At 46.8% G+C, this 21828-nt stretch overlaps 1 protein-coding gene across 1 annotated transcript in view; it reads left to right on the top strand.

Annotated features, from left to right (window-relative positions):
* DNAI1 (dynein axonemal intermediate chain 1) overlaps positions 1 to 21828 on the top strand; it is a 293696-nt gene that overhangs the window by 132409 nt on the left and 139459 nt on the right. The window contains exons 16-18 of the mRNA XM_065406605.1: positions 6377 to 6456; positions 15175 to 15323; positions 16081 to 16180. Of these exons, the coding sequence (XP_065262677.1) occupies positions 6377 to 6456; positions 15175 to 15323; positions 16081 to 16180 (329 nt within the window). The remainder of the gene's footprint in view (positions 1 to 6376; positions 6457 to 15174; positions 15324 to 16080; positions 16181 to 21828) is intronic.

The following is a 21828-nucleotide window of genomic DNA, read 5'->3' as shown; positions in this document are numbered from 1 at the left end:
TATCATTACATATGTATAGTTGGGATTATTTTTTCCAATGTACATTACTTTGCACTTATTAATATTGAATTTCATCTGCCATTTTGTTGCCCCGTCTCCCTAGTGTTGTGAGATCCCTTTGTAGCTCTTTACAATCAAATATGGACTTAATGATCTTGAGTAATTTTTTTATCATCTGCAGATTTTGACACTTCACTGTTCGCTCTCTTTTCCAGATCATTAAAGAATATGTTAAACGGTACAGGTCCCAGTACAAATCCATTGGAGGGATCCCGCTGTTTACTTCTCTCCATTGTGAAAACTGACCATTTATTCCTACCCTTTGTTTCCTTTCTTTCAGTTACTGATCCATGACAGGACCTTCTCTCTTATCCCATGACTACTTAGAGCTTAAGAGCCTTTGGTGAAGAACCTTGTCAAAGGCTTTCTGAAAATCCAAGTGCACTATATCTACTGGCTCACCCTTATCCATGTTTGTTGACCCCCTCAAAGGCATGATTTCCCTTCACAAAAGCTGTGTTGACTCTTCCCCAACAGATCGTGTTCATCTGTGTGTCTGTGTAGCGGGGTGGTCACCTGCTCCTGCCCTGAGGGGTTTAAAGCAGCCCAGCAGAGGACTGTGGCTGGGGCAAGCAGCTCCCAGGCTGACTGGGGAAGCAGGCACAGCTGGGGGCCACGCCCCAAACAGACCTCAGCTAGCCCTTATAAAAGGGCTGTGAGCCAGAGGCAAAAAGAGAGTCTCCTCTAGCTGTGGAGGGAGATGGGCTTGGCTGCTGGGGAGCGTACCAGGGTACCTGAGGTAGAGCAGGGCTGGGGAAAGGCGAGAGGAGCTGCGGAGCTCCTGCCTGGCAACTCCCCAGGCTGCCGGCCTTGTGCAAGGCCAAACAGGTACTGGGGTTGCAGGGGCAGCCCAAGGGTAGGTGGAGGCAGCAGGACCTAACCCCCCTTGCTTGTGATGAGTGGCTTGTAAACTGCAGTCTGCCCCAGTGAGTGGGGGCTAGATGGTGACTGGCAGTAGCCTTATGCTGAGGCCAGGTGGGGATAGTGGGTGGGGGTTTCCCTGGGTGGGGAGACCCAGAAACTGTGGGGGTGCTGCCAGGGGGCAGCTCCCAAGAGAAAGGGGCACCGGGGTCCGTGAGGGACATGGGGACCAGCGAAAGGCGAGACACTGGCCGACAGGGGGCGCTCCGGAGGCTGGAAAGCTAATTCCCTGGACAACCAATGGCAGGCACTGCGGCGGTGAGTCTCGCATCTTTACAGTCTGATCATTCTCTGGTACTGAAGTTAGGCTCACTAGCCTGTAATTGCCAGGATCACCTCTGGAGCCCTTTTTAAAAATTGGTGTTACATTAGCTATCCTCCAGTCATTTGGTGCAGAGGCTGATTTCAGGGATAGGTTACAAACTATAGTTAGTAGTTCTGCAATTTCATATCTGAGTTCTTTCAGGTTAGCTGCCTGAGTACTTATCCAGGGCCCCAGGCAGGCTTGTGTAGCCCATGCTGAAGCCCGTGTTGTTGTGACTTCATTGCTCTTGGTACCTGAGCTATCTAGATTAAAGCTAGCATAGGTATGCCTACATGTGCTGCAATCACATCTCCAATTGCAGTCGTTTCTATCTAGATGTAGCTAGTCAAGCTCAACAATGTTACCCATCTCCCTCTCACCTAAGGTTGACCTCAACTAGCTACGAGGTATAAACTACCAGTTCCTTGCCTCCATCACACCGAGAGAACATAACAATGGCCAGACTAGATCAGACCAAAGGTCCATCTAGCCCAATATTCTGTCTTCTGACAGTGGCCAATGCCAGCTGCCCCCAAGGAAATGAACAGAACAGGTAATCATCAAGTGATCCATCCCCTGTCACCCATTCCCAGCTCCTGGCAAACAGCGGCTAGAGACACCATCCCTGCCCATCCTGGCTAATAGCCATTGATGGACCTATTCCCCATGAATTTCTCTAGTTCTTTTTTGAACCCTATTATAGACATGGCCTTCACAACATCCTCTGACAAGGTGTTCCACAGGTTGTCTGTGCGTTGTGTGAAGAAATACTTCCCTTCGGTTTGTTTTAAACCTGCTGCCTATTACTTTCATTTGGTGACTCCTAGTTCTTGTGATATGAGAAGGAGTAAATAACTTCCTTATTTACTTTGAAGGAACACAAAATGGACACCGTGTAGAATCAAGAATCTCCACACCAGTCATGATTTTACAGACCTCTCTCATATCCTGCCTTAGTCGTCTCTTTTCCAAGCTGAAAAGTCCCAATCTTATTAATCTCTCCTCATAAGAGCTAAGCTGGGTTAGCTGTCTTGCTGTAAAAACATACCTATTTTTGACAGAGAAGACATAGCCTTACAGAGCTTGTAGAAGGAAATTCCCTCTGCATATAAGAATGTTTCAGAGTTAGCAATTTGTAGAGAGTGTAATATATTTGTGAGAGGGAATTACTTTGATACATACTGATGGTGAGTCACAATATAGGATATCCAAGGTAAATCAATGTGTTGTGAAGTTCCATGTTGCTTTTGTATTATTATGTGTTAATGTTACCAGGAAACAGATTTCCAAAGAATGTGCATGGTGGGGTGAGAAATAGCTCTGGGAATGAGGGAGGGAACTGGGACTGGCTGAGTAAGGAGACTGGGAGTGGGGATGTAGGGAGACTGGGAGTGTGGAGGGAGGAAACTTCGCCTTTTGGGGCAATGGGACTGGGATAGACACCTAAGGAGTAGAGACTGGGACTAGCAGAGTGAGCAGAATGGACTGGGGTAAGGAGCCAGTGGCGGGGTGGGAGGCAGCTTAGAGAGACCGAACAGGGACTGATTGCATGGGGTGGGGTAGAAAAGTCTGTGCCCCCTAGAGCACACTCCCATTCAGATCCTGGAATGGGACCCTAGATTCCTGACTTGCCTTCTTCTGCTGTTAGCAAATATTTGTGAAACCCAGTGGTAAAGTGTCTCCTCCCCTTCTAGGGCTGGGCCACATAGAGGATAACAACCTACTACTGCTATAGTAGGCAGAGGTCTGTGTGGTGGATCTAAAGGTTCCAATCTTTCTGATATATCATGTAGGTGTCAATATGATGCTTACATGATGGAATTTCATTGGAGGTGAAGGAATTCCAGATTTTTTTAAAAAAGCCTAGGAACTTACACACAAACTACATTAAAAGAACATTATTAAAGTTGCAAAGTCGAGCACTCAAGAGTTAGGAAATGCCAGAATTAAGGTTGCAGTGCAATTTTGATTCATCCCCCACCCCCCCACTTGTGTATGAATTATGAATGGAGCCCTACCAACTGTGAGGGTCCTGTTATTATATTACAATTTAAGATGTTTCCTTTCAATCTAAGACAATGCAACAGCCAGTGTTTAAAATCTCAAGTGAGATTGATTTCCAAGATGATATAGCATTCTGCTTCAGCAGCAGAGCCTGAAAGATCTCAATGAATCCTGAACAGTTACGATTGATAACCTCTTTTTAACAAAGGACACAACATTCTTGGATCCAGAGATACCAAGGTGGGGCTGGAAAGAGAGGACTTACTCTCTTCCCTTATTTAAGGTCATCCTGGGGAAGGATCTGTTCTTGAAACAGTGCAGGTCTGGGACATTTCAGTTCTAATACTATGCCTATTGCCATGTTGAGTGCCTTCCAGAGTTAAAAATAAACAAGGAAACTTGTATGAGTCACATGAGGTTTCCTTTCCATTCCTCCCCAAGCAGGAAAAGTCACATGTGTCAAGGCTGCTTCCCCACTTTGAACTTTAGGGTACAAATGTGGGGGCCTGCATGAAGACTTCTAAGCTTAACTACCAGCTTAGATCTGGTCCGCTGCCACCATTCCCAAAGCTAATTCCCTTCCCTGGGAAGCCTTGAGAAACCTTTCACCAATTCCCTGGTGAATACAGATCCAAACCCCTTGGATCTTAAAACAAGGAGAAATTAACCATCCCCCCCTTCTTCCTCCCACCAACTCCTGGTGAATACAGATCCAACCCCCTTGGATCTAAAACAAGGAAAAATCAATCAGGTTCTTAAAAAGAAGGCTTTTAATTAAAGAAAAAGGTAAAAATCATCTCTGTAAAATCAGTATGGAAAATAACTTTACAGGGTAATCAAACTTAAAGAGCTCAGAGGACTCCCCTCTAGCCTCAGGTTCAAAGTACAGCAAACAGAGATAAACACTCTAGTAAAAGGTACATTTACAAGTTGAGAAAACAAAGTAAAACTAACACGCCTTGCCTGGCTATTTACTTACAAGTTTGAAATATGAGAGACTTGTTTAGAAAGATGTGGAGAACCTGGATTGATGTCTGGTCCCTCTCAGTCCCAAGAGCGAACAACAACCAAAACAAAGAGCACAAACAAAAGCCTTTCCCCCCCCAAGATTTGAAAGTATCTTGTCCCCTTATTGGTCCTTTGGGTCAGGTGTCAGCCAGGTTACCCGAGCTTCTTAACCCTTTACAGGTAAAAGGATTTTGGAGTCTCTGGCCAGGAGGGATTTTATAGTACTGTACACAGGAGAGCTGTTACCCTTCCCTTTATAGTTATGACAACATGTATGTTTGTTTTTTTTAAAAAAGATACATATAGTGTATTCATTTAATAAGTTTCTTAGCAAGAAAACAAGATCCTGGTGAGTTCTTTATTTGAGAAAGTGCTGAGGTTTGTGGTTCTAAATTCCTTCAGAAATGAATTCCACAGCCTTGAACCAGATTCTAGAAAAGAAACCTTGCCTCCAACACACACCACTTTTACCTATGAGTTAGATGGTTCTATTGTTCTAGATTGGAGCTGTCAAGGGCACCAGAAGTTCCACAAATAAACAGGTCATTTAGGGATCCAGCGCCCACACCATGTAGAGTCTTGAAATAAGAACTGAGATTTGGTAAATTTGATGAGATGTTCTGTGGGAATATAGTGGAGTGCAGGGAAAGTACATCTTTGATATACTGTGCTGCTGAGGAGGGGAGAGGCTGCCATCTAATGCTGCCCTGGAACATAGGCGCTGAATCAGTGGGTGCTCCAGGGCTGGAGAACCCATGGAAAAAAATGAGCAGGTGCTTAGCACCCACCAGCAGCCAAGCTCCTCTCCCCCCCACCACTCCCGCCCGCCGGCAGCCCCCGCTGATCAACTCCTCGCCCTCCCTCTCAGCGCCTCCTGCATGCAGCAGAACAGCTTTTCCGCAGCATGCAGGAAGTGCTGGGAGGGAGGGAAGAGAGTGGGGCTGGGGCGCATTTGGGGGAAGGGGAAGAAAGAGGTGGGGAAGAGGTAGGGTGGGGGTGGGAAGAGGTGGAGTGGGGTTTGGGGGAAGGGGTGGAGTTGGGATGGGGCCTAGGGTTGAGCACCCCCAGGGAAAATTAGAGGTGCCTGTGCGCTGGAATACCTGAAAGCATCTTTGAAATTGGATAGGGAAGAGAAGGCTCAGTTTGGTCTAGAGACTGAAATCTTAGAGAAGACATGGGAAGCATTTTCAGGAAGAGGTCTGACCTATACTTACTGTGTGAGAGGCTCACTAAAAGGATTTGAATTGTTTGGCTGGAGTTTGACCCCAAAGAAAGAGAGAGAATGAGTCCTAGATACTGACCTGTAGAAATATGCTGGAGTAAACTTTGGATCCAATACCGTAAATGCACATCTTCGAAACTGTTGCCTTTGTAGTTCATCTAGCAGGTATTTCTGATTAAGATTTTGTGTCTGCCCTTCTGAACTTGTGTTCAGTTGGAGTGTTTGAAGAGAGGTCTCTCTGTGTTCAGTTGTATGTGATTGATGGTGTACAGGTCGTATTGTTACATTCTGTGCAGAATAATGCCCTCTCGGGGGGAGCTGTGGGGTACTCAGCACTTTAGAACAGGAGGCTATTTTTTCGGTGTCTGTATAAGAGCCTAACATTAGGCACCTGTTGTTTTTTTTTGACTCAGCTGGTGACTTACACAGTGTGCTGCTGCTCTGCAGCCCTGAAGACCATGAGTTCAAATCCTTTCACCAATTGACTTCTGTGACCAGTTTGCAAGGCAGTATGATAGAGTGGCTAGTGCACTGGACAGGGACTCGGGAGACTTGGGTTCTGCCGTTGATCTGCTGTGTGACTTTGGCCAACTCACTTCCCCTCTGTGTGCCTGTTTCTCCTCCCACCTTTTGGCTAGTCAGATTGCAAACACCATCTCTCACTATGTAGTTATACAGCACCCCCAGCAGTGGGCCCCCAAATTCAACTGGGGGGGCTCCAGGTAATAGTGAAATATGAAAAATTATTTTTTCAAAACCTTCATTGATGGAATTTGTGCAATAACCAAGAAACCTATGCTTGGTATCATGGCCTTCTTTCTGACTGACAGCTTTCTCTCTCTCGCTCTCTCAAATAGGTTGTGGTACTTCCTTTGATTTTCACAAGAAGATAGATTATTTATTTCTCGTTGGCACTGAAGAAGGGAAAATCTACAAGGTAAAAACCATTTCAGGGAAACCTGTTTTACTTCTCATCACTGCTGTTTATGTTATAGGGTTGTCGTCTTAGTCATTTCCCCAGAATATGTAATAAAATGCAACTTCGGTCCTTCAATCTGATCTCTGTGGGTGGACGCCGATGCCCATGGGAAGCTCTGGTGGGTCTCTGGAATATGCCTGAGCAGAGCCAATTGCAACTGGGGTCTAAAAGAACCTATATAGAATAGAATCTTGTATAAAGTTTCTTGTACAAACTGTGTCCCAGACTACAGAATGCAGGTGCAGAACTAAATAAGATTGGAGAGAGAGAAATGAAGAGGGATACAGCCTCTGAGCCCCTGCCCTCATGACTATGAAATGGCAGGGCTAATTTAATCTGGTTTTTTTTTTTTAAAATCATAGGAGTTTCTAGCCCTCTCTTTTATAGAGAGTCTTGAAAATGCAAACCGTATCCAGTCATAGTTGGAAAGGGAGGTCTGTTCCCTGTCCCCCACCATTACATGCAGAGTTCCCCCAGTCTGGATTTTGGGGCCTATTAAAATTATAGCCACAGAGCCTTCAGTTTGGGTGAGGACCTTTAGCCTGTTTGTGGCTGGTGGGGCAGAGCTGCCCAAAACACTGCTATGGCCGCCGCAAACTCCTTCACAGGCCACTGCCTTCAGCAGACTCCTCTGCTGAGCTGGAGGATATTCTGATGTGACTCTCCCTCACTCCCCTGTTGAAGTTGCTCCACTCTGAGCCTGCCTTCTGGAGCAGACCCCTCACACGAATTGGGCAGGTCCATGGATTGCTCTAGGGCTTAGACCAGAGATAAGGGCCTGGACACCGAGAGTGGGGCAACAGTGCGCATGCTCAGAGGCAGAAACTTGGGACCCTAGGGAACTCTTGCTGCAAAAATGTAGGTGCTGAGTGAGGTTAGGCAGCAGCTGAGTGGGGGGCTTGTGGGTGTCAGTGGAGCCTAAAACTTGGACTTCGGCACCTAGGTACCTTTGTGGGTCTGGGCCCTCCTGTTTCCCCATTGTAAAACGAGGACATTGATCTCAGCCTCATTGGGAGGATGGGGTGATTAAGGCCTTGATCTAGCAAAGCACTTGAAACCTGTGCTTTCATGCTATGCTGCATTTGGGGAGGGAGTCTTCAAAGTCTGTACAATGCTAATCTCTGCCAGAGCACATACACAGCCTTTGGGCAGATGGGGACATAGCAGCCCACGACCTCCAGCTTATCTGGGCAGTTAGTTCTTGCAAAACTCTCAGAAATGTTGGCAAGTGTCCAGAGGTCGTCATTCCCTTTGCCACCATAGTGTTCATTAGAAAAAAGGATCTAACTTCAAATATTCAAGAACGAAGAATCAAGGGTAAACTCCTCTCTGGATGGACATGCCTATAGACTATTTGTTAAGCTGTTTTAAAAAGTGAGTTTGTGAAAGCTTTTATTTTTCCAAGGGGTTAAAACTTGCTAACAAGCAGCAGGATAATATGTTCATTTTTTAGCTGCAGAACAATTACAGTGAATTTCAGAAAATAGTGTGGCTAATAGCATTTCCAAAGCCAAGAAATCATTGTCTTAATTACACACTGGTCTGTCTACTGCCCTTTTACATAGAGGACAAACTGTTTCTGCATTAATATGAACATATTATGGAAAACAGCCTCTTTGCATATTACCCACTGTTTTATGAATTGTTCAGCTCTGTGTACTGAAAGAAAAGTTGCAGTTACACAGGCCCTGCAAGTTCAGAGCAAGTATTTTAAAGTGACATTAATTATGAGGTCGAGTCTTGATATAATTAGCGCTCAGCCAATGTGTGTCAAGAGAAACTGCCGTGATATAGTTAGAATAAGTTGGAGAAAGAGAGAGATCTAGCCAAAGTCTTTGCTTGGGTTTTACTTAGTCCTTTCAGAAAGAGTTTGCCTGAGAAAGGACTAAATCAGCTAACGTAGCACCTCAGGATCTGGCTCATAATAAATAACAGCAAACAACTCTGAATCCTTTTTGATTTTTTTCAGCGGTTTCTAATGAGATCTGAATTTTCTCAGTCCTAATCTGCCTGAAGCTGTCAAGATGGTTGCTGCCTATTTGATTTGTACTGTTTGTTCCCCATTATAAGCCCCCTTTGAAAAAAACTGTTTCTTATACTACCTTGATACATAGCGTTTCTGTAAGTAAATTAAAGAAACCCACCAGGATTCTGAAGACACCCATAACTGTCCACTTGTGTAGGGAGAAATGGAAGAGTTCTGAGTTCTGTGTTTAGTGCAAGCTGCAATGCTGCTAGCTAACTTTACAAACAAGTGCTGTAGCCTCTATGAATTCTTTTTCCTTCTCCGTATTCTATAGCAATGTCTTGTAACCCTATAGCCAGCTGTCTTACAACAATATTCCTGTGCTGGTGTTAATAGATTCTTTGTTTTACCATCACAACTTAATACTTCTACTAACTTCCCGAGAACACCTCTATCATCAGCTAAATAGGAGAAAAATGTACTAAGCAAATCTGGGACAGCATTCTGGAAGATGAAACAGATTCCGCACAGTCTCAGTTTGGGTCTAATCATCCTCTTCCTCGTCTTCAAAACTTTCACGCTGACAGTCAGACTTCACCTTTTTCAGGAGAGTTTGATTCTGAAATGTGTAATAAGCAGCCTCAGTGAATAGGAGAGTGAGGGGAAATACTTGCCGACTTCTTTCAGTTCCGGACAGCTTAGAAGTTCTTTGTAACTTCAGTAGGTATCAAGTTCAGACAGAAATCTGATTTGTTTTTCCAATTGGAAATAAGGCACACATTTTTAACAGTGAGGTTGATTTACAATGAGAACAAAAATCCATGGAAGAGATGTTTTAGAGCAGTGGTTCCCAAACTTTAACAACCTGTGAACCCCTTTCACTAAAATGTCAAGTCTCATGAAACCCCTCCTAAAAATGAATATTTCTAGGGATTTTCTGCTTTACCTGAGTATAAATTATAAAAGCAGTGATCTTGGAAATAAAAAATTTGTTTTTGACATGCTTATTACACACAATTTATTAATTATTATTAATCATTACAGTATTTTTATTGCATTATGAAAACGGCAACACTCTTCCAAGATCTCACTTTCGTAGTGTGTATCACTTTGAATAAGCCTGTTATAAGACAGGGCTCCTATGTTTCATCAAGGAGTGTCAGATGTGAAACAGCAGGAAGGGATTTAAGAAGCCAACTCAAAGAGTTCCTCGTACACAAGCATTCAGGTCTTGAGCAGTCCAGGCAAACAACACACATTACAACAAAGCTTAAACTTGTTCTTCATAATAATTTTAAAAACAATACTAGCTGCCTATTTCATTTTTAAAAAAAACAGCAAAAAAAATCCACTTCCCTTTCCATTTCTTATAAGGAGTCTTGAAGTGTGATAGGGGCTCCGAGCTGCTGGCCCCATGCTGCCCGGGGTCCCTAGGGACAGCTCTGTCCACCATTGGGGAATTTTTTCCCGAGAACCCCCTGTAACGTTTGGGTTCACGAATCCCAGTTTGGGAACCACTGCTTTGGAGTAAAACTGGCATGTATTGTAATGAATGTCCAATAGAAGCAGCCAGGTCAGAGGGGGTAGACATACCACACACTAGAGCACGGAGGTAGGGGCTAATTTTCTGCAGAAGTCTGGCAGGGTTCTTCCCTGCGGCCTGTTTTGCCTGCCAGTTGGGGAGAGTCCTCCCAGTTGGAGGGTCTCTGAGAGGGAAGGCAAATAGACTTTTCCTCCCTCTACTCTTGGGCCCAAGGAGCAGTGGAGGCAGAGCCTGCTAGAGCCAGCCTGGCTGAGAGGCCAGGAGAACCTGGGGAATGAACTTCTCTGTCTCTGCCTGAGCTCTGCACTCTGTGATGGCCAGGGCCAGGGCTACAAGACTGCTTGGTTTCTTGTTTACAAGGGCTGGAAGGAGCCTGCCAGGGGTGTGGTCACGGACTCCTTCCAACAACCCAAATCTGAGAGAAACGGTTGTTTCTTAAAGAGGCAGGTTTATAATTAGAGGCTGAAGCCTTAATGAGACAGGAAAAATGCCCAAAGAAAAGGCTGTCTCATATGAGCCTGATGCAACAGGCCTAGACCAGTCTCGCATACCCCATCAAACAACCCTGTAGGCCAAGACACCACCGACCTTCAAAACCGCCTCCCAAAGCGATGACTATGTTGTTCCTTTGATCAAAACTGTATCAACTTCTGTCTAGACAGAATCTCCAAAAATATTTCCCTGAATATTAATTTTCCATGGGATCCAGACAGCCCTGGGTCAAGACTCTTGTTGATTAAAATTCTGAGACATAAAGGGTCTTTCAAGTCAATAACTTGCAATGAGAGTTGAATAAAGTAGCTTCCCTCACCTCTCAAATTACCCAGGTCCTGTTTGTCTCTTCACAGCAGAGTCGCTTTCAAAAACAAACCAAATACAAATCCCCGTTATGATTGAATGTTAAAAAGCATGAAGCATTGCTACAGCATGGACCATTAAAGCAAATTCCAGCAATCTAACAATATGCAGAACTAGCAGCTCAGTGAGAGAGCATTTGTACACCATCATATTAGCAAACTTCAGATGACACTGACTGATAAACCGAGGTCACCCAATAATGATCATTCTCCTGAATTCAGAAATCTCTCTCTGGGGCAGGTGCCGTGTTTTTGTGTGGCTAGGGTCTAACGACCTCAGTCGGGGTTGGAGCCTTAGGAGCAAGTGCAATACGAATATTTAATACTAATTAATCGTGTCCCTTTTCTGCTATGTGAAGGCGCTGAAAGTGCAGAAAAGTTTGAGTACCCAAACGGTGAATGTGACTTTGTAAGAAACTGAGTTAAGCCTTGTAATTTTGATTAATTGGAGTCTTTGGAGTGCAAGAATTAAATTCCCTTAACACTCTAGCAAGCCTCCGGTTCTAATCTGAATGCATTCAGCATTTGTTATGGCAGTGATGTGCATTATGAACCTTATAGGGCCGTATTTGCAAACATGGGATCCTAAATTGAACCTACACAATGTGCACCCTTGTTGCAAATACAGTTAAGTGTTTTGCACATGCAGACAATGATGATGAGTTTAGTTTCCTTAGAAAGATCTCAGGTGTTAATGAAATAAGTCTCCCAGTGTCCGTGCGTGTGTGTGTGTGTGTGTGTGTGTGTCCGTGTGTATATATTATTATCCCAATTTTTCAGATGAGGAAACTGGTGCTCAGAAGTCCATTGAGTGATTACTCCAAGGACCTCACAGAGACGGAGGCAGTGCTGGGAATGGAACCTAGTCCAGTGTGCTAAGCGATGCTGCGCTTTACCACATGCAGTTGGAGGCTTAGTGTGTGCAACACTTGTGCAAATTTTGCTTGCACAATGGCACCCACACTTGCAAATTGGGGTTACGGTGGCTGTTATCATAACTGAAGGTTCTAAATAAATTCAGCAATAGTCAATAGGTGAAAGATTGCATGGGTTCAGTTACACTTCCTCATGAAAACAGCAGCAGCAGAACAGAAATGGCACCTGGCCCCTCTTTTTGAATGTCAGCTTAAAAACCAAGATGTTAGCTGGTGTCGTTCCCGTGGGCATTCGTTGTTCCGATAAGATGGTGGACTATGAAATAATCTTTGGCCAGGGTTGTAACTTCAGGCACCCACTGGGTACTGGGCAGAGCTTGGGGCTGAACAGCTCAGGGCCCACTGAGGGAGAGCACACAGCAGCAGTGTCACAGCTGTATTGCCGTATGTGCTCACCGGCACTGGTTTTGCGATGCTAGCAGGGTGGAGGAGGGCTGGCCATCTTCCTTGCAGCCATGTCGTGCTGTTAGCCATGCAGCTAGTGCTTGGGAGAGTACTAGATTTGTCCTGTGTCCAGCTCCCGCACTGGTGCAATAGGGAAGAGGCGCCCAGCAGCCTTTTGTTCACCCAGCGCAGGGGCTGGCAGAATTTGGCCCTTTGTCTCAGAGTACGTGGAAATGACCAGACAGTGGGAACATTAACTTGGAAAGCCATAGGCGCTGACTCCCTGGGTGCTCAGGGGCTGGAGCACTCATGGGGGGGGGGAGGGGGAATAGTGGGTGCTCAGCACTCACCAGCCACAGCTGTTTGGTGGTGCCCCCCATTAGCTGATTGGAGGTGCCACCAAAGAGTTGTTGGACGTCTGGGGGAGGGGCTTGGGGGAGTGAGGAGTGGAGCGGGGGTGGGAAGAGGCAGAATGAGGGTGGGGCCTTGGGGGAAGAGGGTGGAGCAAGGGCGGTGATTTGTGGGAGGGGGCGGAGCAGGGGCAGGATGAGGCAGGGCCTTGGGGATGGGGTGGAGTGGAGGCGGGGCATCGGGGCAGAGGCGTAGTGGAGTACCCCTGGGGAAAAGAAAAACTCAGTGCCTATGTTGAAAACCAAAGCTCAGCCTGCCTGTTTAGGGGCTTGTCTACACTTGAAATGCTACAGCAACACAGCTGCTCCCCTGTAGTGCGTCCGTGTAGACATTACCTAGACTGACGGGAGGGGTTCTCCCATCGGTGTAGGTAATCCACCTCTTCTGTCGACCTAGTGCTGCCTACACGGGGGGTGAGGTCGGCTTCTCTCCACCGCCCGGGGGGGTGGATTTTCAGCCCCCCGAGCAACATAGTGAAGCCGATAATTTGCTAGTGTAGACGAGGCCTAGGAAAGTAGCACAGCCTGTAGCATAGAACTTCTGCACTTTGCAGCCTGTCATTCACAAGATAACTGCTCCCCTGGAGTTGTTTGGCATTTATGGTCTGTGTAACCATGACATATAATAGCTGATGAGAATGCCTATGGGTAAACAGCCAGCTCCTCCCACGCAGAGCTCTCGCCAGATATCACTCAACTTGCGTTCAAAGGCCACACCATGCCTGTCCTCAACGAGGGACCTTGCCAGCAGGAACTGGCTGGCTGTCTCCCTCGTTCTTGCAGTGTCTGGCATGTAGACAAGCTAACATTGTACAATAGGTCTGCACGTTGCATTACAACCATGCATGTACCTGTGGATTCTCGGGCTGCTGATGCCCGTGCTGGGAACAAGGGCTTTGGGAGGAATGTGCAGCTGTGAAGCTCTGCCATGTGAAATGTGGTTGGGAGGGACCATCCAACCAGTGGTTTCTTGCAATGCTTTTTGTTTCATGCAGACAGGCCCAAAGATCGACTACCTCTGAGGAAGAGCTATGTGTGAAGAACTTTCTTTTTGGTTTAAGTGATTCTTTTTCTTTATGACCCTCACATATCGGTGTCTTTGAACCGGTGCCCACAGCAGCAGTTACTGAAAGCTAAAGTCCACCTCTGCCAGTGGCTCTGCTTTCCCTGGGGTGGTAATCTCGCACTGCCCCTGCAGACCTCGGAGTGAGCCCTTCATGTACGAAGCAGTTGGCAGTTCTATGTAATAATTCATCATTTTGTGCCTTTGGCATCAGCCCCCTGAGATCTAGTCCCTGAGTCAGCAGTATGTGAATGTGTGTCAGCTCAAAGCGGCAAGAGCAATTTGCAAATGTGTCCTCGCTCGTCCAGCAGTAGCGTTAAGGAGCTAGCGCTCTTGTTCAAATGATTCCTCCCCGTTTTAGCTTTTCGAATCCATGGAAGTTTGGAAAAACAGCTTCTTTCTCCCGTGATGTCCAGATCTATTCCTAGCAGTAAAAGAATAACGAGACTAATTAGCAATACATCACATTTCTGTAGCACTTTACAAACCGTACCTAATCTATCCTCACAATCCCCTGCAAGGTGGGGCAGGGTGATTGTTCCTGTTGGCTTAGGGTCAACATCTTCAAACTTGTGGCCTTAAAGTTCACCCCAAATCCACATTTTGGCAACAAAATAACCCTCGCTGATCTTAGAGGTGCTGACTGCCAACAGCTGCCATTGACCTAACTGCAGGCACCTATGTTTGAATATTGACGCCTAGGTGATCCGTTATTAAGTACTTCCCCCAAGACCACCCAGTGTACATAGCACAGCAGGGACTAAGACCGGCTCTTCAAACTTCCAATCCAGGGCTTGATCCTCTGGTTTAATAAACGATGAACCTGTCACTTCCTGACCATAACACAATTTGGGGGCTGCCACGCTCTGTTTAAATGCACGTTGATGGGGCAGGGAAGGGTTTCTCTACGAGTTAGTAGAAGCAAAGTGGATACTAAAGTGTCTGGCTGCCAGCGAGGAATGCCCCAAAGAGCAGGAGAGTCTGAGTACTGATCAGTGGCAGGCTTGCTAGACCCAGATGTTTACAAATCAGAGGACAAGCCACAAGCTTTAATCCCACCCAGAACTACTCACAAACCCTGTTCCCAAGGCAGACAAGCCCATTTCCTCCATGTGCATCACAGCACTATAGCTTCTGTCACTAAAAGAGCCAGGATTGGATGGTTATGACCCTGCTCTCACACGCACACTCGGATATTAACACTGACCTCGATGGATTTGTCGCAGTGTATCCAGCAAAGCAGACATTTCAAGTTTAAAAATACCAGCGCATTCCCATTCAGGTTAACTTCCCTGACAGCTAGAATCATGGTAGAGAGCGGGAAATTGTTACACTCAGAAGGGCTCCGTTTTCCATACCAAAGGAGAGAGAAACGTTTTAAATGAAGCTTCGATCCTGTAGAAAAGGTCACAACTCCTGCCCCCGTAAAGAAGCAGCGGGGAGGTGCCTCCAGGGTGGAGAACCACCCTTCTAGAGCAGCCAAATGATTCTTATTGCCGATCCCTGGTTCCTTTGCAGTGTTCAAAATCCTATTCAAGCCAGTTTCTGGACACCTTTGATGCTCACCACATGGCTGTTGATGCAGTGAGCTGGAATCCCTACCACATGAAAGTCTTCATTTCCTGCAGCTCTGACTGGACTGTCAAGATCTGGGACCACACCATAAAGTAAGTCTTGCTGTGTCCTGGCCTTGGCAGCGGGAGAGTGTGATTGATGCTCTCACAATATAAACATACACCATGCAGCTAGCTTTGTCTGCTAAAATCTATGGTTACAGTTTCACCATTAGGTGGATTTATTGCTTATTATTCTCTCTTATCCTCCTTGTTCGCTTTTTCCTGAGCGTAGCAGTTCCTTCAGTAATAAGAGCAGGTACAGCGCTGGATTGCTGCCTACGTAAGTGTATCTAGGACTAGGGTGAGATGCCCTGCAGTCCATGATTTAAAAACGTTAACAGACCTACACCAGGTACCAGCCCTCTGGCTTGGATACAGGTCAAAACAGGGCACTGCAGTTCAAGGTGGCTGCCCTGGTGTTTCAAAGCCCTGCGTGGCATTGGATCCGGCTACCTGAGAGATCCACTGTCCCTCTGCAACCAGGACCTCTCACCCCGCTGTGTCCCACTGGAGCAATGATACTGTTAGCCAATCAGAGCCTAGCAAACTCGCTGCAGGAAGAGATGACCGACCACTAATCTCACCCCATTCAAACATTCACTCAAACTTTCCCACAATAGCTCCCTCATTCTCTCAAACACAAAATCCCCTAACCCTGCTTCTTGGCAGCACGGGAGAGAGAAGGAGAGCACTGTCAGTACCCCAGGCAGCCTGGGGTAGAGCATCAGAGGGTTTCGTCTTGAATGTCTTCTCCAGGAGTGACATGTAATCGGACAAGATCTTCTTCACCCCGGGCCTTTCTTTCCAGGACCCCGATGTTCATCTTTGACCTGAATTCTGCTGTGGGGGATGTTGCCTGGGCCCCTTACTCCTCCACTGTCTTTGCTGCGGTCACCACGGATGGGAAGGTAAGAGGCTTTATTTGAACTGGGAGGGGATTAAGGAATCTAATGTCCTGGACAGAAGTGGCAGCACAGCTGACAGCAGCTGGCCGGCTGCTGGTGGGGTGAGCTGGGCGGCTTCGTTTGGGATGGAGCTCAACGGCTGAGGAGTCGGAATTTGCCATGCGAGTTAGTCTGGGGGTGGGAGGCCTGGCATGGAAGGGGGCTCTGTCCAGGGAGAGGAGGAACACTTTGGTGGATATTGACCCTGTGCAGCCTTAATCTCTCCCTTCCCACCCCCGACTCCATAGCACACTGGCGTCTTAAAGCAACAGTGCTGTAGAAGCCAGGACCAGCAACACTTCCCATTCTTTCCCAGGCACCTCAACTCCGTTTCCATAGCAAGCTCACCCAGGCCAGAAATCTTTAGCAGACATCCAAGGTTTCTTCTGCACAGCAGTGCAAACTCCTCAGCTGGTCTTAAACGGACGCCAAGGGCCCTTTGGGGGACATTAGGGATCAGGTGCATAACTCGATGTGGCCACGCCAATCTCATCGGGATAAAACCGGCATGTATGTGTCTCTCTCTGTATACAACGTATACGGACTGACACGGACAGGAGGGGAGTACCCTCTCCATCGCGTGGCATTCCTAGCCCTCTCTGCTGGGTATTCAGTGGATGTGCAAGATCAGCATGGGGTATACTTCTTTGGGGACCAAACCCAGCCCCGGGCATAAGCAATCGCAGCTCCCATTGAAGCCAAGAACATTACACCTGTGACGGGTTGGGTCACAGAAACCCCCTTGGAACTGCCACCTGATGTGCTGAGACTACCTCTGAGCCCGTTTTCCCTGCTAGCTTGGGACTTCAGTACCCTGTCTTGTTGAGCCAGACACGCTAGCCTGCTGCAAACACAGACCCAGGTCTGAATCATGTCCCCCAAGAGCTGCAGACTTAACTGAAAACAGCTTAAGAAGTGCTCTTGTCTCTTGCACTCAGACACCCAGTTCCCAATGGGGTCCAAACCCCAAATAAATCCATTTTACTCTGTATAAAGCTTATACAGGGTAAGCTCAAATTGTCCGTCCTCTATAACACTGATAGAGAGATATGCACAGATGTTTGCTCCCCCAGGTATTGATTACTTACTCTGGGTTAATTAATAAGCCAAAAGTGATTTTATTAAGTATAAAAAGTAGGATTTCATAGAATCATAGAATCATAGAATATCAGGGTTGGAAGGGACCTCAGGAGGTCATCTAGTCCAACCCCCTGCTCAAAGCAGGACCAATTCCCAACTAAATCATCCCAGCCAGGGCTTTGTCAAGCCTGACCTTAAAAACCTCTAAGGAAGGAGATTCCACCACCTCCCTAGGTAACCCATTCCTGCAACTTGAGACCATTACTCCTTGTTCTGTCATCAGGTACCACTGAGAACAGTCTAGATCCATCCTCTTGGTTCCAAGTAATAACAGACAGAACAAAGTAAGTAACCAAGCAAAATAAAACAAAAACATGCAAGTCTAAGCCTAATACAGTAGGAAACTGAATACAAATAAAATCTCACCCTCAGAAATGTTCCAATAAGCTTCTTTCACAGACTGGACTCCTTCCTAGTCTAGGCCAAATCCTTTCCCCTGGTATAGTTCTTGTTAGTTTCAGCAGGCATCTTAGGTGAAAAGCAGGGGATTTCACATGACTGCAGCCCCCTTTGTTCTGTTCGACCCCCATTTATAGCTTTGGCACAAGGCGGGAATCTTTTGTCTCTCTGGGTCCCCACTCCTCCTCCTAAATGGAAAAGCACCAGGTCTAAGATGGATTCCAGTACCAGGTGGCATGGTCACATGTCCTATGAGACCCCAAGCCTTCATTCTTCCCGGCCTAACTCACAGGAAGGCTTGCAAGTAAACAGAGCCATCTACAGTCAATTGTCCTCGTTAATGGGAGCCATCAAGATTCCAAACTACCATTAATGGCCCACACTTTGCATAATTACAATAGGACCTCAGAGTTATATTTCATATTTCTAGTTTGAGATACAAGAATGACACATTCATACAAATAGGATGACCACACTCAGTAGATTATAAGCTTTGTAATGATACCTTACAAGTGACCTTTTGCATGAAGCATATTCCAGTTACATTATATTCACACTCATTGGCATATTTTTATAAAATCATATGGAGTGCAACGTCCCAACACCCTCTTAATCTAGGGATGAATGGAGCCCTTTGAGCACCGGGGATCATGCAGGGCAAGGTAAACCAGAGGGGTGAGCAGACTGCTTTCTTGTATACCTTCCTCTGTTACTTTTCCTGCTTTCTCTTACAGCTACTGAGCATGTAATTCACTCCCTTTGAATCCTACTGAACGCCACATTGATACAAGTACATTGCCTCTTGCATCATCTTCCTGACCAATTTCTAACCACCTCGCACCCAGTTCTGTTCCCACTGAATTGAGCCAGTGGCCTCCCTGGGAGCTGCACCTACTTACACTAGATCTGAAACTGGCTCATTAACTAATCCTCACAGCACTCCTGCGGGTAGATGCTATTATGCCCATTCTACAGATGGGAAAACCTCATACAGCTGGCATCCGATCTTTATTGATCAGAGCTTCCAGGACACAGGGAAGCAAAACAGTAAAGTTAATAACAAAAAAATCAATTATAGTAATGTGCCCAGAGCTGGCCAATACAGCTTTGCTATAATTAAATGGTATGAAATTAGTATTTTTCACATCATGCTCAGGGGTGGATGTCTCCAAGAATAATGACTTTATAACAAAATACTTAGAATAATCCTAATGTTGAGTTGATGGGAGATATATTTTTGCCCCCAACCATCCATCTAGCATCTCGTACAGTTAATTCAGTCCTGGCAGACTGCCTGCAATACTTAGCTAGCCATCATTCATTAGTGCGTCTATATTACTTTAAGACCCCATTGCTCTGAAGCTGAGGGCCAGATTCTCTGCTGGTGTCAGTTGGCAGAGTACTGTGGAAAGTCAGTTGGGCTCCATCAGATTGCACCAGCGGAGAACTTGGCTCTATGATTTCTCGGCTGCTATGATCAAGTCAGCATTAGCAATGATTTCATTGCAATTTAACCTTTAAATTATAGAAGAAAAATCAATTTCACTGATCTATCGGTGAAGCCTAGAAGCCCTGCCACTGTACCAGCTGAGGCTGAGGACTTAGCACATCTCACAAGCTTGGGAATATCAAATATAGTCCATACTGAAGCAGCCGCCAAGGAAAACCCAAGATGCTGCAGCCTTCAGGAAATGGTGCTGTTTCTAAAGATCCCCTGGCATTTTCCCTGAGAGGTGTGTGAGCCCCGAAGGCCTGGCTGCATTCCACTCTGGGTACCTCATTCAGCCTGAATGGTGGCACAAACTGAATACACAGCTGATGCCTGTGAGTACAAAGCATCGCTGTTTTGCTCGTAACCTTTAGCGATGAGATGTAGATGTCTCCGGATGAATGCAGCCGAGTGACAGCGATATGCCGAGGGCAGTGTTCTAATGGGAAGAGAGTGTAACACCAGATCTTGGCTCCCTTCAGCTTCTTGATCATGCTATCTCCAGAGGGGTTTAATCCTCATAGATTGTGTCAGAGGCTCTGTCGGAGCTCTACCAGCTGGCCAGTTGTTCCTTATATTTAGCTAAATGTTGGTGCCACAAGATCTTTCCATCAAACTTTCCCCTGCTGCCTGCTCCTCCCCCCCTGCCCTCCCCTAACCTGATGGATTCATTTCCCAGAGCTCTGCAGATGTGACGATTTGAGTTATGTGGCTGCACTTTCATGACCACGGGCTCACTCCTGCCAGCACTTAGTCACCCAGACCGTCCCACTGCAGTCAGTCAACTACTCATGTGATGGAGGGCTGTGGCATCAGGTTCCCAGGCAGGCAGGACACAAGCTACTGTCAGCTTTGTTTCACTGCAATAAGCAATTTGAAAAAACCCTGATCTCTGGAGCCTGCACTTCTTGGCGCTGCAGCCTGCAGATTGTTCTTGTCTGAAACAGAATAAACGGCCAAGTGATTCGATCACAGATAGAATTAGAAATTGTCTGTGGGGGAATAGCACAGACTGGGTCGAGTTGGCTGGGTCCTAGGCCAAGATGCTGTAGTACAAGCATAGGTAATGCTACGTTAACGCATGCCGCCTCCTCTGCAGAGCCCTCCCTCAACCAGTTACCTTCCCAGTGTAGGCCACCATTCCAGACCCCTCCCCCACCTATCACTTACCTCCTCTGTGTGGATCCCTGTCCCAGAAGTCAGGCACCGATAGCCAGCCACCTGCCTCTCCACTGCAGTCAGACACCTACTTTACATGCTGACCTTATGCTTGGTGCTGCACGGTGCTGGTGGTGGTTGGAGGAGGAACCAGCCAGCCCGGCAGCCTTCTCTGTGAGGGGGAAGGAGAGGCCTTTCAGGTTAAGAGCCTTGTGCCAGGGTGCCGAGTCCCCAGTATACAAGGGTTTTAACTCCAGTTCCCTTTCCCCACCCAGGCACAGATGTTCAGGGGATAGGCTATGAGCAGGAAGGGGGAGAATACCTAGGACCTGGCTCTCTACCAGTGTCAGGGAGAGGACTTGCCCACGGCCCAGTCTCCAGGCAACCTAGGACTCTGAGCACAGCTGAGACACAGCAGGGCTGCTTGATTGACCACTCCACCTGATGGGCCAAGGAAGTCAGCAGTGACTGACCTCTGACTGCTCAATGCACATGCCTGCAGCTTCATTCCCAGCCTCCTTCTTGCCCTGCTCCAGCCCTGCTTGGTTCCTGACTCTTGACCCTGGATCTGACTCCTGCTTCTTGATTCTGCCTGTCATCCCTTGGGCATAGATACTGGCTTTCTGGCTCCCACTCTGACCACTAAGCCTGACTACCCACATCCTGGTTTGTGACAATTGAGACTCTGGGTTGATCCATAGCTTCTTACTCTTTTTGCTTGTTACCCTGTGTGGTTTGTGTCTGTACAGAATCTCCTGCTGAAGTGACCTCCCTGCTTGCTGCTGGGGTCGGATTGAGCTCCGGCAGCCAGCCAGCTTAAACCTACATTCATACCTAGTCTGTACAGACCATTTATTAGAAAAGCCGGATGCTCTTGTTCCCCCCCAGCACGCTGGGCCAGTCTGCCCCTATACAGTACCGTCTTTTGAAACATGCAGTAGGCAAAAGTTACAGCAGACACTTGGGGGATCCTTCTGTACCCAATGTGAAATGGGATTGTTATGTTATATTAGTAAGTTTTGAGGTATTGTATTAGCATATAACATTGGTAGCAGATCCCTGTACCATGATCCTGTATGAAAGCAAATAGTTACATTTGCAGATTATTAGTGTTAATATTCATTATCATCAAGCGAGTGCTAGGATGGGAGCCTGGCTGCCACATCCACCAGCTCTTCACTGCCGGGGGCACAGGCACAGGCACTCTGCTTTTGGGGCAATGTGCCTCACATGCTGGGACTTCCCCGTCCACCGTGAGCTATCTTGCCCCGCAGTGTTAGGATGACTTTGGGAACATACGCACATCAACCGCCTGTCCACGCACATCTCTTCCCTGATACCCCATCCTCTTCCCTTCCCCACCCCCCTATACCTCACTTGGTTCCCAGCTGCTAAGAGCAGGATTTTGCTCTGAGGAAATATGCAG

This window comes from Emys orbicularis, chromosome 6 (genome assembly GCF_028017835.1).
Source record: "Emys orbicularis isolate rEmyOrb1 chromosome 6, rEmyOrb1.hap1, whole genome shotgun sequence".
Lineage (NCBI taxonomy): Eukaryota > Metazoa > Chordata > Testudines > Emydidae > Emys > Emys orbicularis.
This window is presented reverse-complemented; position numbering and strand designations above follow the sequence as displayed.